Below are 12907 nucleotides of genomic sequence, written 5' to 3'. Positions count from 1 at the left end.
TTAGTTTTTGGCTGTGTACGGACTACATTCATGGATGAATACACTTGGGATCTGTATTATTCCAACGGTCCTACCCTTCCAACGGGTCAACGGGCGTGAAAACAACCAGCCGAGGAGAGCACATACTACAGACCTACATAATATTTATTTACACATTTATTATCAGTAAGTATTCAAAAAAAAAAGAAAAAAAAAAGTCATTAAAAAAATTTTTAATATTTATATTTGTTATTGTTATAGATATTATAACATTTTGTAAACGTTGGCTGGATCATGTTGGAGATACTAATGTTAAGGTAGTACCCTCGCCAGAGTCGTTTTCTTAGGATTTTTTTAAAATTTTGACAGATTAATGTTCATATAATTCTGCATCGATTGGCGCGATTTGAAAAATTTTGACCATCTAGTTTCAGAGATAGTTAATTTCAAAGTTTGAGTTTTGAACGCTCTTATACATTACGGTATACGGGATATTCAAAATTTTACCTACAAACATTTTTATATCTCAGAAACTTTTCTTAGGATCTTTTTAAAAAACTAGAGTAACGTTAACTAACAACTAAACAATTTTTTAAAAATAATTTCATTGATAATTACCACACAGTTTCAGAGATATTTATTAATAAGTAATGAAAAATTTACCAGACTTTAACCGAGGAAAGGATACGTTAATAAAGCTCTGGCAACAACGCAAGTTTTGTGAGCCGCGAAAAAAGTATGAGACGCGCATGCGCTGAAAAATTTGAAAAGTTTAATGTACGTTAGGTGTAATATTATACTTATTAATTTTATTTAATTAAAAAAAAAATAACAATGATTATTTTATGAAAATAAGTATTTTTCTATATTTATTAAAAATTCAAAAAAGTAAAAAATTTTAATATAATAATATATATTAATCTTTGATAAGTTATAAAAATAACAGTCAGATGAAATAATAAAAAATAGTAAAATTTGAAATCAGTTAATACATCAACACAAAAAATTTAACTACTGATTTTTCTGAAAAAATAAAACAATACTGTCAATTATTTTTTTTTTTTTTCAGACATTGTAATTATATTTCTGAATAAATTTTTGTAAATAAATAAATAAACGCATGTATCAAAACAGAGATTAGTCTACAGTTGGTCTAAAATACTACTGTGTAACTACTATAAAATATCTTAACGCTCATGCAGTGTTGCCAGACTTTTCAAACGATCAGTTTCTCGTTAGTGATTGGCTAAAATAAGTACATAAACAACAAAACGTTTTAGGCTTGTCAATAATGACTCTCAAGGGTATGTACCGTACATTCTAACATAAACTTTTGACTACGGAAGTCGCGAGGGTTCTACCTGAAAGATCTTTGTGATAAAGATGCTGTTGAAGCTTATCCTCCGTTGGTTAATGTAAAAGGCTGCTACACTGATATTACGTTCAACTTGTATAGAAATAATTTGATCTGGTGATGACCACAAAATTATCATTATTACTAATATATTATATTTTGTATGGATCATTTTTTTTTAAAGAACATATGGTCAAAAATACATATAGAATCTTTATAGAGTCAGAAAGAAAAATCAGATTATGCATTTGTCCATGTTCTATAATAATTTTTCTGTTTAAATGTTAATTGGTAAAAATTTTTTAATTAAAACAAGTTGCCGTTTTCTACTCTAAGAAATGAAAAACAATAGTGAGTACGTATACAGCCGTCTACCTGTTTTAAAAAAAAAAAAGTATTTGACATATGAATAAATAAAATCGCATAGTGACTGCAAGCTGTTAATTGTTACTATTTAAATAAACAAACCGATTTTTATTAATATTGAAAATTTCAATTGTATTATATTTATCAGTTGCCGCCATAATTCAAATTATATCTAGATAATTTTTAAAGATTGGTCATTCATTACTGTACCTACGAACGTTAAGCAATATTTTTTTCACCGTTTACTGCAAAAAATTCGTAGAGTTTTAATTTAATAGACTTAAAAAATGTTAGAGCTGTATTACGGTAGAGTTATTTTTTGGTATAAATTAATTTTGGTATAGTTGAGACTTATTATTGAGTATATTTTTATTTTGCATAAAAAAATAAATGCAAAGTCTATAGTCATGCGCGCGCTTGCGCGCGCAAATTTAAATTCTAATAAATAAATAAATAAAAAATTAATTTAACCAAAATGAATTAAAGACACGAATAATTTTGTAAGTTTTGGTAATTAAATGGTGAGATAAATTTAAAATAAATTAAGTGTAAAAATGTATATATAGGTCGATAGAATTAAAATTTTTATAATTATATATGTTGATGAAGAAAAAAGAGAATAAAAAAAATTAAATTTTAAAAATTATTTTTTTTTTTTTTTAACATTGATAATCGATATTTTTTTACCACGAAATAATTTAAATACATTTATACTAAATTCAAAAAAATAGTATGAATTGAAAAAAAATTTTTTTTTTAATTGTTTGTAGTTTATTTTTTCAAACAAATTAATTATATTAAAAAAAATTATTTTTTTATATTAAAACAATAATTGTAAAAATATTTATTGCATTTTCAGAGGAGACGGCATCGACTCAGAATTTCCTTTCAGAACAGCTAAAATGTTATTAGCAGTAATGACCGACATTTGGTCCCTTACTTCTGTCGACGCGCTTCCAATATGCGGCAGTAACACTAAAAAAATTTCTCCGTAAGTTACTTCAGTAAATATTTAAATAATTATTCAACAAACTTACAATTAAAAAATAGTGACACTGAAGTTTGACTGACTTTAAAAATTTTTTAATAATTTTTTAGCAATAAAAAAATTATGAAAAAATTCCACGTATAAAAATTGTAAAAAAATAATATTTTAAAAAATATTTACCGCAATTATCAAGTTTCAAAAGCTCATGGTCCAATGGAATAGGCTCTGGAGTCATGACATCCAACCCAGCGGCTCTAATCCCTCGATTCTTCAAGGCTTTTACCAGCGCATCTTGATCAACAATTTCTCCCCTGCTGACATTGATAAAAATGCTGGAATTTTTCATCTTGCCGAAAGCTTTTTCGTTGAACATCCCGCGAGTTTCTGGAGTCTGGGCGATTGTTACAATGACAAAGTCGCTTTCAGCTAGCAGTTGGTCCAGAGGAACTCTCTGGCCTTTAAAAGCAGCCGCAGCTGATTTTTCGCTGCGGCTGGAGTAGAGAATTTTCGATACACGGAACGGGTGAAGATACTCGGCAACTCTGGCGCCTATACGACCCAGACCCACTATCCCAACTGTGGAGCCAGCGAGACCTGGTCCGCACATCCAGGTCGGCGACCAAGAAGTCCATTCTCCTCTGCAAAATTATCAAATTAATTAATCTTTAATAATAATGATAAAAATTATCAAGAATTAATTTTTTACCGGAAAAAATCCGCAATTTCTTGTGACCAAGTCACTTAAAATCAATTTTTGAAATAATTTTAAAGAATTAACTTATACTTACGCTCTCAATGCTTTTTCGGCTTCAATTATCCGTCGCGAAGTTGCCAGCAACAACGCTACCGTAAGTTCCGCCGTGGCGTCTGTTAAGACATCCGGAGTGTAACCAACTTTAATGTTTCTCTCCTTCAATGTCTTCAGGTCCAGATGGTCCAGTCCGACGGACATCGTCGCTACTACTTTCAGCTGCGGACCCGCTGACGAGATTACTTCCTCGTCTATTTTGTCCGTCAATAAACAAAAAACTCCGTCTACCCCTGTTATCATTGACAGCAACTCTGATCGCGGAATTGGAGTGCTTTTCTTCCATTCGATTAGCTCACATCTGAAATTAATTAATTTTTTTTTTTTTTTTAATCAAAAGTAAGTTTTTTTAAATTAAGTGTTTTTTTTATTTGTTAAAAAAAATCTAAATTCAATTTTCTATAAGGCTGAAGTTAGCAGATACTTGACAATTTTTTGATTTTTCTTGAAAAATGAACTAGATATAGAAAATTATTTATAATTTTTCAGAGCTTCTAAAGATGAAATTTTTAAATAAAATTTTCTTGCTAATTTATAATTTGTACAAATTAAATACTTACTCTTGCTGCAATAATTTATACCCAGGTGATGGAATATCTCCACGTGTGATCAATACTCTTGGTCGTGACATATTTGAAATTTTTCTAAAATAAAAATCATAATTATTTTTACAAACCATTAAAAAATTTATATTTTTTATGAAAACACTTGACAAATTTTTAACAATCATTTTCAAGCTTTTTCAATCATATAAATATATAAAAATAGAAATATTGATGTACTTATAACCTTACTTATTACAAACATATGTTATTTACTAATACTAGACTTAACACGCTCGCTTCGCTCGCCTTCATTCTTTTAAAAATCCCGCCACTATCTCAGTCGACAAATCAACAACCGAATAAAATAGTCACAGAAGTGACGTAAAACGATACGACATCCGGCTATCAACTTTTTAGAAGAGGATATAAATTTATGTAGGTATATATATATATTTAAAAAAAATTCAAGTAAATGAAAAAAATTCTTATGAAAAGATTTTATTATTAGAAGTATTAAAAATTAAAAAATTTTATTAACTAACAATTAATAATTTTAATTAATAATATATATAAAATATTTATTTTATCTATTACAATGATCAGTTTTTATTATATAAATAAGAGCGCATGAAATAATATACTTGAAAGTAAAAAAATAAAAATTACAAATTTTAATAATAATAATAATAATAATAATAATAATAATAATAATAATAAAAAAAATTTATTTTTTAGATGCGAAATTTTTTTCAACAGCCCAGAAGGTGTTCTTCATCAACATGGCGACAGTCATAGGCCCTACGCCTCCAGGAACCGGGGTGATAAACCCAGCGACTTTTTTCACCTCTTCGTAGTCGACGTCCCCGACAATCTTGGTTTTTCCGTCGGGAGTATCGACCCGGGTGATTCCCACGTCGATTACACACGCTCCGGGTTTTATCATGTCCTTGGTGACGAGCCCGGGAACTCCAGTCGCGGAGACCAGGACATCCGCGAGACGGGCCAGTTTTATCAACTCCTCTCTGGGTGTGTGGATGTGGCAGATCGTCGTGGTCATATCCAGCGCTCTGGTATCACCTGAAAGAAGATTAAAAAAGATTTTAAATTCTGGAGGACTGGACCAGTAGACAGGTAAAAAGTTATTGTTCTTGGAATTTATTTAAAAAATTTGAAAAATTAATAAAATAAAAAATCTTAATTATTAATAAAATATAAAATTTAAGAAAATTAATATTTACTAAAAAATAAAGAATAATTTTAGTACTCGCCTTTGCCATTAGCATGAAGCAAAAGTGCCGTCGGCAACCCAACATGCTTGGACCTCCCGATAACAACCGCGTTCTTTCCCAGAGTTTTAACTCCAGACCTGAGAATCAGCTCCCTTACAGCCAGAGCAGTCGCAGGAACAAACCCTTCGCTGTCAGTGCTCAGCTTTCCCAGGTTTTCCGAGTGGAACCCGTCGACATCTTTATTTGGAAGCACCGCGTGACAAGCTTCCTTTTCATCGAACCCTTTGGGCAGCGGAAGCTGCACCAGAACTCCGTCGACATCAGGATCCAAGTTGAAATAATTTATTTTCTTTATTAAATCCTTCTGGCTCACATTTTCCGTCATGCGAATCGTTTCCGCGAGAATTCCGATGGAACTCGCGGTTTTTACTTTTCGGCTCACGTACACCTCGCTAGCAGGGTCATTTCCCACGAGAATTGCTGCCAATCTTGGGCGCTTTTTTCCGCTGGAAATCCAAGAGTCCACTGATTTTTTTAGCTCATCTTTTATTTCTTTGGCTATTGCTTTGCCGCTAATTACTACTGCAGTTTGACGCCTAAAATATTTATAAAAATAGTTGTTGGAAATCTTTTAACAAATATTTGGAAAAATAGAAATATTAATTATACATGGAAAAATTACAAGAGACATTTTTTGTACACAGCGAAAAAACATAGGGATTTTTCCTATTTTTGCATAGAAAAAATTCCTAAGTTGACATAGGAATTTTTCCAATGGTAACATGGGAATTTTTTTTCATGGGAAATTAAATTAAATTTATTAATTTAATAACTACAATTTTCTCATTCGAGCAATTTCAGATATAATTTAAAAGCAAAACAGTGATATACAGTCAGTTTGTGATAAAAAAAATCCGAGGAAATTTTTTCAAATTTTGCTTTGCATTTCGAAACAATTAAAAATACAGCAGATTATGGACGGTGTGGCTTAAATTACCATAACTTTTTCAAAAATTGACTTATCGGGACGTTTTTTTTTTTTTTAATTTTTTTTTATTGAATGTTCTTTTTGGGAAAAAATAGAAAAAAATTATTCGAACCTATCTTCATCGTTATTTTTTAGATTTTCTGAAAAAACTCCGAATTTCTCGATGATAAACATTTTTAATTTCTTTTTTCTTTCTTTCATATGAAACTTTGACATTTTCTACAAATATCCTGAAAATTTTAGAATGGTGTTTTTTCGATTTCTATTTTTTTTCAATTGAAAAAAAAAAAAAATTTTTTTTCATGTCATAAATGAATTTTTCCTTTGTTACATGGATATTTCTATCATGTTAATAAAAAAAAAAATTCCCATGTTAACATTGTAAAAATTCCTATGTCAACATAGGAATTTTTTCTATGCAAAAATAGGAAAAATCCCTATGTTTTTTTTGTCTTGTGGAAAATTAAACTCAATTTTCTTGTATCTCATTATTTCATCAAAATTCAAATTCTTACGTTTTAAAATACTAAAAAATTTTAAGAAAATTTTATCACAATATGTTTCATTCCATCGAGTAATGTCGAAAAATGGCATTGGCTCAAAAGTTTATATCTCTAGTTATGTATGTAAATATGTGTGATATAACGCGCCATGTCAGCAGAATTGCGCCCACAGTTCTCAACCGATCTATATTAAATTTTGTGGGCTCATTCTGTGGATCAATACCAAGATCAAGTTCGAAGATGAGCAAAATCGGCCGGTTAGTTTACAAGTTGTAGGTGTTTGAAAATTTTTTTCATTTTAAAAAAATTTTGTATTTCGTACATTTTATGAAAATAATTTTCCAGATGTAACAGATAGATAAAATCTATCAAATTTATCTTAAACCATCTAAGTACCTTCAATTTAAACTATCATTTGTCTGGTTTTGATGATTTTTTTAATTAATTCCGTGATTTTGAATATTTGAAAAAATTTTACATCAACGTTTTTCAGCCCTTTTTCTTCAAATAATTTTTAAGCCGTAAAATGTAGCTTAAATCTATCAAATTTATGTTAAAATTTACATAATTGTCTTCAATTTGAGCTATTTTTCGTCGCCTTTTGATACTTTTTTCAATTTATTTCGCAGTTGGGAAAATTAAAAAAAATCAAGAATAAATCAATTTTTAGCTTTTATCATCAAATGACTTTCATCTGTTACAAATTCTGTTTTTTAGGTAGATGTCTTTAAATATCTATTTGTTTTAGTCGGTCTCATATCATTAGTTGCAAAAATATAATAAAAAATAAATTTTACATTATTGCCTTTTAATAACGTATTTTTTTTCATTATTTAAACAAGAAATTTTACCAGAATCTAAATTCTAAATTAAAAAATCATTTTGTATTTTATTGTAAAATCAAATTTCCCCGCTTTTTTCACGCATGCGCCCTAAAGATTTTTTTCTAAATTCCTTCTAAAAAATTGTTTATTAACTTACCAGCTGCTAGAGTGGAATTCCCGCTTTAAACTAACGCTTACTAATTTCAATCCTCGCATTGTTGAAACTGACCAATAATTAAACAAGCAATAAATAGATAAATTAATAAAATATTAATTTTTGAGTGTATAGGGTTAGAATTATTAATTTATTTATAGAACTGGACTGAATAAACGAGACGTCGACAGATCTGTCGGAGGAAAATGTAAAAGCAACGTTTTCGCGAGAAACTTTCTAGTTGTTATTAAAAAAAATATATTGCAGTAACTACTTAATCTCATTTGATAGTTTATCACTGACGTACATAACAACCATTGCCACATGTGTACTTGTTATTTATTTTATCGATTATTTCTTAATAATTAAACAGTCAACTGCATTTTTTTTGTTTTTAATTATTTTTATTATCTTTTGATTTTATGCGCTATTTACAATAACATAAATTAATTTATTTTTTAATAATTATTAATTAAATAAAATATATTTCTTGGTGGTAATTGAGATATTTTAAGTATCGACAATTGAAAATGTAAAATTTATCATACTTAGTAAATTTATTTTTTTTTTAATAAAAAAAAATATTTTTAAAAAATTGTAAAGATAATTTTTCAAGTGTTTTACAAATAAAATTTTTTTTATGATAATTTTTACAAAAAATTGAAAAAAAAATTTCAATTTTTTTTTTTCAGGACGAAAAAAAAATGAAAAGAAAATTTTGAATTTTGAAGAAAAAAAAAATTCTTAAATAACTTTACAAGCCAAAAAAATAATCCTAAAAATTACAATAAAATCAATTAAAAAAAAAAAAAAACACGTTTAAAACTTAAAAATATCAGCTCCTAAAATTTTTATTTCTAGATTCTTTCTCTTTTTTAATATTTTTAGTATGCAAGTACGGTAGCGCAGGTAATGAAAAATTTTTTTTAGGTACGTCCAATTTTTTGAGGTAAAATTTTTCCAGTGAAACAGATCCAATAAACAGAGACTGTTTCTGTTTTTTTTCCGTGTCTTCATCCTTGCAGCCCATTTCTTTAATCAAGTGTGTTCTCCACCTGAAAATTAACACATCAGTGATAAAGCTAAAATTAATCAAAATTAAGTTGGCCGACATCTAAAAATTTTTAGAAATTTTTTTGTTGAAAAAATTACTACGAAAAATAAAAAGAAATTTTTATTTGTAAAAAACTTGAAAAACTATAAGCGCAATTTCTAAAAAATATAATTCAGTCCTAATTGAATAATTAAAAGAAAATCAAAAAATTAAAAACTTCGGCTAAGCTTAAAAAATATTTAAAGAAAATTGCACTTATAGCTTTTAAAACTTTTTACGTGTGAATTTGTTTCAATAAAATAAATTACGAAAATTTTCAAATGTCGGCTAATTAAATGTTCATTAATCAGTAAGTCAATTAATTAAATTAATAATTAATCACAAACCTGCCAGCACTCTCGTAAGACCGCGGAGTTTCTTCGCCTGTAAGCCTGCGCTCGAATCTCTTCTACAATCAATTTTTTGAATTTTCCCGCGCGATAATAACCTGCAACTCGCTTAAAAACTTCTCTGCGAAGTTGTCTTGGGTGAAAAGCGCGTGTTGCAAAAGTTGCGCGCAACTGAGCCGAGTTTCGGGGTCCATTTTTAGAGTTTGAGACAAGAAATCTAAAGAAGCTGAACTCCAGGAAGGAAAAAGGTTCTTTAGAGACTTGAGTTCAGACTCGTCGACCATTTTGCGATGCTTTGATGCTACGCCATTTTTGTTTACTATCGATTGATGTTTGCTGCATAGCCCACCTTGAAAATTAAATGAGCACAACAATAAAAATACAATTAGAATAATATTTTTAGCTAATTAGGAATTTTTTTTTGAAGTTAGTTTTTGGTTCTGCCGCTAGGTGGCTACGCTCTCTCGCTAGTAGAAAAATTTTATCAGAGTATATATAAGCGTAGAATTTTCTGCTACCAGTAAAATGTTTTACTGAAGAAAAAAATTCTTGAATCAAGAAAAATAATTCTTTCAGTCGAAATTTTTCAACTAAAATTTTTTTAGTTCAAACGAACTTTTTTTTTCTGTATGTTAAAAATTAAAATTACATACCAAGTAGCCTAGTTATTTGGTAGAGCTGATCAACATCACTGTCTCCAGGAAAAAGCGGATCTCCTGAGACCATTTCAGCATAAAGACATCCAACTGCCCAAACATCTACGGCTTTTCCATACCTCAAGTCTCCAATTAACAATTCCGGAGCACGGTACCACCTGGTCGCTACGTAGTCAGTGCAACTCTCGTTTCCGGTATTACTCTTGCAAATCCAAAATCGCAGAGTTTTATCACGCTATTGGGAGAGACCAGGACGTTTTCGGGCTTGACATCTCGGTGCATTATCTAAAAAATTTTTTGTAATTAACAATAAAAATTTACTGCACAAAAATATACGAGTAAAATAATATTTGATGAGCTTCTGGTGCATTAAGTGGCCAGTATGTGTTTTATCAAAGCACTCAACCGGCAAAAAGAACAACCGGGCCATTCATTGCCTACAGAAGCAAAAAACTCACATGGTTACTGTGGCAGAAGTTCAATCCACGCAGTACTTGGAATATATAGCGACGAGACACTTGCGGGCCATTCGATGAAACTTCTAGCTCATCTAGAACAGTGTGGTCTAAGTATTCAAAGACTAGATAGAATCTTTTGCGCCGACGAAATACTTCAATCATGTTTACCAAATTGTCGTGTCGCAATTTCTGTAATTTTTCAGAAAATAATTCTACGCTTATATATACTCTGGTAAAATTTTTCTAATAGCGAGAAGGCGTGGCCACCTAGCGGCAAAACCAAAAACTAACTTTTAATAAATTAGTTTTTTTTTTTTAATTGAGATCTTCTTTCTTGAAATATTATCTAGGGAAAAACATGTCTTTTCATCCAATATTTTTTTTTGTATAAAAATTTTTTAAAATAAAATATTTTATCGTTTAACGGCTAAATAGTTCTTCAATAAAATATCTTACAGATAGAAGAAAATTCTTTCCATATATATACTTTGGAAAAATTTGTCTAGTAGCGAGAAGACGTAGCCATCTAACGGTAAAACCAAAAACTAACTTTTATCAAAAATTTTTTTTTTTTTAATCAAGATATTCTTTCTTGAAAAATCATCTAGGGACGAACATGTTTTTCGTCCAATATATTTTTAAAAAATACAATATTTTATCATGTAACAGCTAAGTAGTTTTTCAACAAAATACTGTTCCAATGAAATTAAATAAAAAAAAAACATAATTACTTTAAGCATCCTTATTTCTCTAAAAGCCATTTTTCTCACATGAACATCTTCTTCAGTTTCAAGAAACTTTTTAATCGCGACAATTTCACCGGTTTCGCGGTGCCGACACTTTATCACAATTCCGTAACTTCCCTCCCCCACAACTTCAATATTTTCATATTTGTCCATTTTGGGGAAAATTCCACGCAAGCATAATTAATTAATACCACAAAATAAATAAAAAAATTATTGAAAAAAATTAATTAGCGACTCTGCGCCACCTGTTGGATATTTTCAATACTAATTAAAAAAACCCCCGCTTTAAAATAATTTTTTGCTTTCACAAAAAATCGAGTTAATTTTTTTAATCAAAGAGATTGATTTTTGGAGAAATTTGAAAAAAAAAAAAAAAATTTCGAAGAAAAAAATTAAAAAAAAAAAATTGAAATTTCTTTTTTTTTTATTTTTTTGAAAAATTAATCTCTTTGATGAAAAAAATAAAGATTTTTGAGAAAAAAAAATTTTTTTTATTGAAGAAATGAATAAAAATTCAAAAATTGCTCATAATGGTGATTTTTGCAAAAACAAAGAATTTGAAGCTTCGGGACACAAGGAAAAAAAAATCGCAGCGCTTTAAATTGTTCAGGGATTTCAGAATACACTTGGAGGTTGAAAAATTACCGACGATATCCTATGTTCATCCATTTTATCCAAAGTTATACCAAGTTGTCCAAATAACCTTAATTATGCGAATTTTTGTCGTTTTTTCAGTTAAAGTTTTCAATTCAAAAAAAATTTTTTTGAGAAAAGTTATTCACGGTATCTTATAGAGAATATCGTGTAGTTTTTAAAATCATCCTTCGATTTCTTATATGATCATTATTTCCAGAGTTATTGATTGTAAAAGTGAAAAAGTACTTTTTTACTTTGACTGACGATAACTCTGCGGCAAATCATCGTACAGGCTTTTTGATTACGTCAAATTGAAGGGCATTAAATTTTCTAAAAAAGCTTTTCAGCGAAACAATGAAAAAAATTTTTTGAAGCCCGTAGAACTTTTTTAAGACGAGAAAAAATTTGGAAAATTCTTTTTTTGTAGTTTTCTTAGGATTTCTCCAGACCTGAACATGATAAAAAATTTTCATGGTCATATCTGAAAACTAGACACTTGGTGCTACAATTTGTTTTTATTTTTTTGCTGTAAGATCATTTTCCTCGGATTTACAGCTCGTTGAAAATCACCCAAAAATTTCGAATTTTTTTTATATCCCTTAATTATTGTGACTAGTATATCTTGTGAACTATTGACATTTTTGAAGATATAAGCTCATCCCGACATTACGCTCATCGAGACCTTTCATTTGAGTACCCACATCAATTTTTCATATATTTCATATATTTATATATATTATATATATGTATATATGAAAAATATATAAGAAATGCATGTTTGTCCTCAAATGAAAGCTCTTGATGAGTGTAACATCGAGATGAGCTTATATCTTTAAAAATGTAAATATTGAAGAAAGCACAGTGCAATTTAACAAAAATCATTATTTCATAAAGCAAAATTTTAAAATTAATTAATTTTTTAAAATTTATCAAAAATTATTTTCTTCTCTCTAGTTTTATTTTTTTTATCAAAACTTCAAATTCATTCCTTACGGGGATTATTTTATTTCTTCCCAAGAAATTTAAAATAAAAATAAACAAATTTCAAAAATTTCCCTTTGAATAAATCTCAAAAATAAACAAACAAAGCAAATTTTATTAAAATAAACGATAAAATTGTAATCCCAATGTGTTAAATAAAAAAAAAATAAAATAACTTTATTAATAAATTTAGTTAGACTTAAAATATATGTATTTATAATTCTCTTTTTCTCTTGACTTTATCACACT

General features: G+C 28.7%; 4 protein-coding genes across 5 annotated transcripts in view; 1 reads left to right on the top strand and 3 right to left on the bottom strand.

Moving 5' to 3' along the window:
- Positions 1–2198, top strand: part of Mtpap (mitochondrial poly(A) polymerase) — a 37111-nt gene extending 34913 nt beyond the window's left edge. The window contains exons 4-6 of one of the 2 annotated variants that reach the window (XM_074241722.1): positions 5–165; positions 241–296; positions 1260–2190. In XM_074241722.1, coding sequence (XP_074097823.1) covers positions 5–165; positions 241–259 — 180 coding nt within the window. In that variant the 3' untranslated portion in view covers positions 260–296; positions 1260–2190. Of the gene's footprint in view, positions 1–4; positions 166–240 lie in introns of both variants that reach the window. The other variant, XM_074241721.1, reaches the window with a different exon arrangement.
- A 130-nt stretch (positions 2199–2328) lies between these two features.
- On the bottom strand, positions 2329–4316 carry LOC141526667 (glyoxylate reductase/hydroxypyruvate reductase-like). Its single transcript, XM_074241735.1, has 5 exons — positions 4290–4316; positions 4056–4139; positions 3476–3796; positions 2868–3325; positions 2329–2674 (listed from the first exon to the last, which is right to left on the bottom strand). Exons 2-5 carry the CDS (start codon positions 4124–4126, stop codon positions 2544–2546), a joined length of 981 nt encoding a protein of 326 aa, XP_074097836.1. The 5' UTR covers positions 4127–4139; positions 4290–4316; the 3' UTR covers positions 2329–2543.
- A 285-nt stretch (positions 4317–4601) lies between these two features.
- On the bottom strand, positions 4602–8026 carry LOC141526655 (bifunctional methylenetetrahydrofolate dehydrogenase/cyclohydrolase, mitochondrial-like). Its single transcript, XM_074241715.1, has 3 exons — positions 7742–8026; positions 5309–5865; positions 4602–5117 (listed from the first exon to the last, which is right to left on the bottom strand). Exons 1-3 carry the CDS (start codon positions 7798–7800, stop codon positions 4765–4767), a joined length of 969 nt encoding a protein of 322 aa, XP_074097816.1. The 5' UTR covers positions 7801–8026; the 3' UTR covers positions 4602–4764.
- A 505-nt stretch (positions 8027–8531) lies between these two features.
- On the bottom strand, positions 8532–11194 carry LOC141526730 (cyclin-dependent kinase-like 2). The gene is given in 6 exon segments (XM_074241810.1): positions 8532–8793; positions 9179–9530; positions 9835–10029; positions 10032–10122; positions 10296–10484; positions 11027–11194. Coding segments are annotated over 5 exon segments (927 nt in total). The 3' UTR covers positions 8532–8793; positions 9179–9246.
- Between the last annotated feature and the right edge of the window lie 1713 nt (positions 11195–12907).

This window comes from Cotesia typhae, unplaced genomic scaffold (assembly GCF_013202065.1).
Source record: "Cotesia typhae breed Kobodo isofemale line unplaced genomic scaffold, CoteBio_Ctyphae contig_36, whole genome shotgun sequence".
Lineage (NCBI taxonomy): Eukaryota > Metazoa > Arthropoda > Insecta > Hymenoptera > Braconidae > Cotesia > Cotesia typhae.
The sequence above is the reverse complement of the archived record's forward strand: the minus strand, read 5'-3'. Positions and strand labels throughout refer to the sequence as shown.

What these genes read in the sequence shown, in the direction of transcription:
- LOC141526667 (XM_074241735.1), bottom strand. Translation starts at nt 4,126, where the DNA reads ATGTCACGACCAAGAGTATTGATCACACGTGGAGATATTCCATCACCT. An exon ending in TATAAATTATTGCAGCAAGA is followed by an intron (nt 3,797 to 4,055) that starts GTAAGTATTTAA and finishes AATTAATTTCAG; the next exon opens with ATGTGAGCTAATCGAATGGA. An exon ending in GCCGAAAAAGCATTGAGAGC is followed by an intron (nt 3,326 to 3,475) that starts GTAAGTATAAGT and finishes ATAATTTTGCAG; the next exon opens with AGGAGAATGGACTTCTTGGT.
- LOC141526655 (XM_074241715.1), bottom strand. Translation starts at nt 7,800, where the DNA reads ATGCGAGGATTGAAATTAGTAAGCGTTAGTTTAAAGCGGGAATTCCAC. An exon ending in GAATTCCACTCTAGCAGCTG is followed by an intron (nt 5,866 to 7,741) that starts GTAAGTTAATAA and finishes TAAATATTTTAG; the next exon opens with GCGTCAAACTGCAGTAGTAA. An exon ending in GCTTCATGCTAATGGCAAAG is followed by an intron (nt 5,118 to 5,308) that starts GCGAGTACTAAA and finishes ATCTTCTTTCAG; the next exon opens with GTGATACCAGAGCGCTGGAT.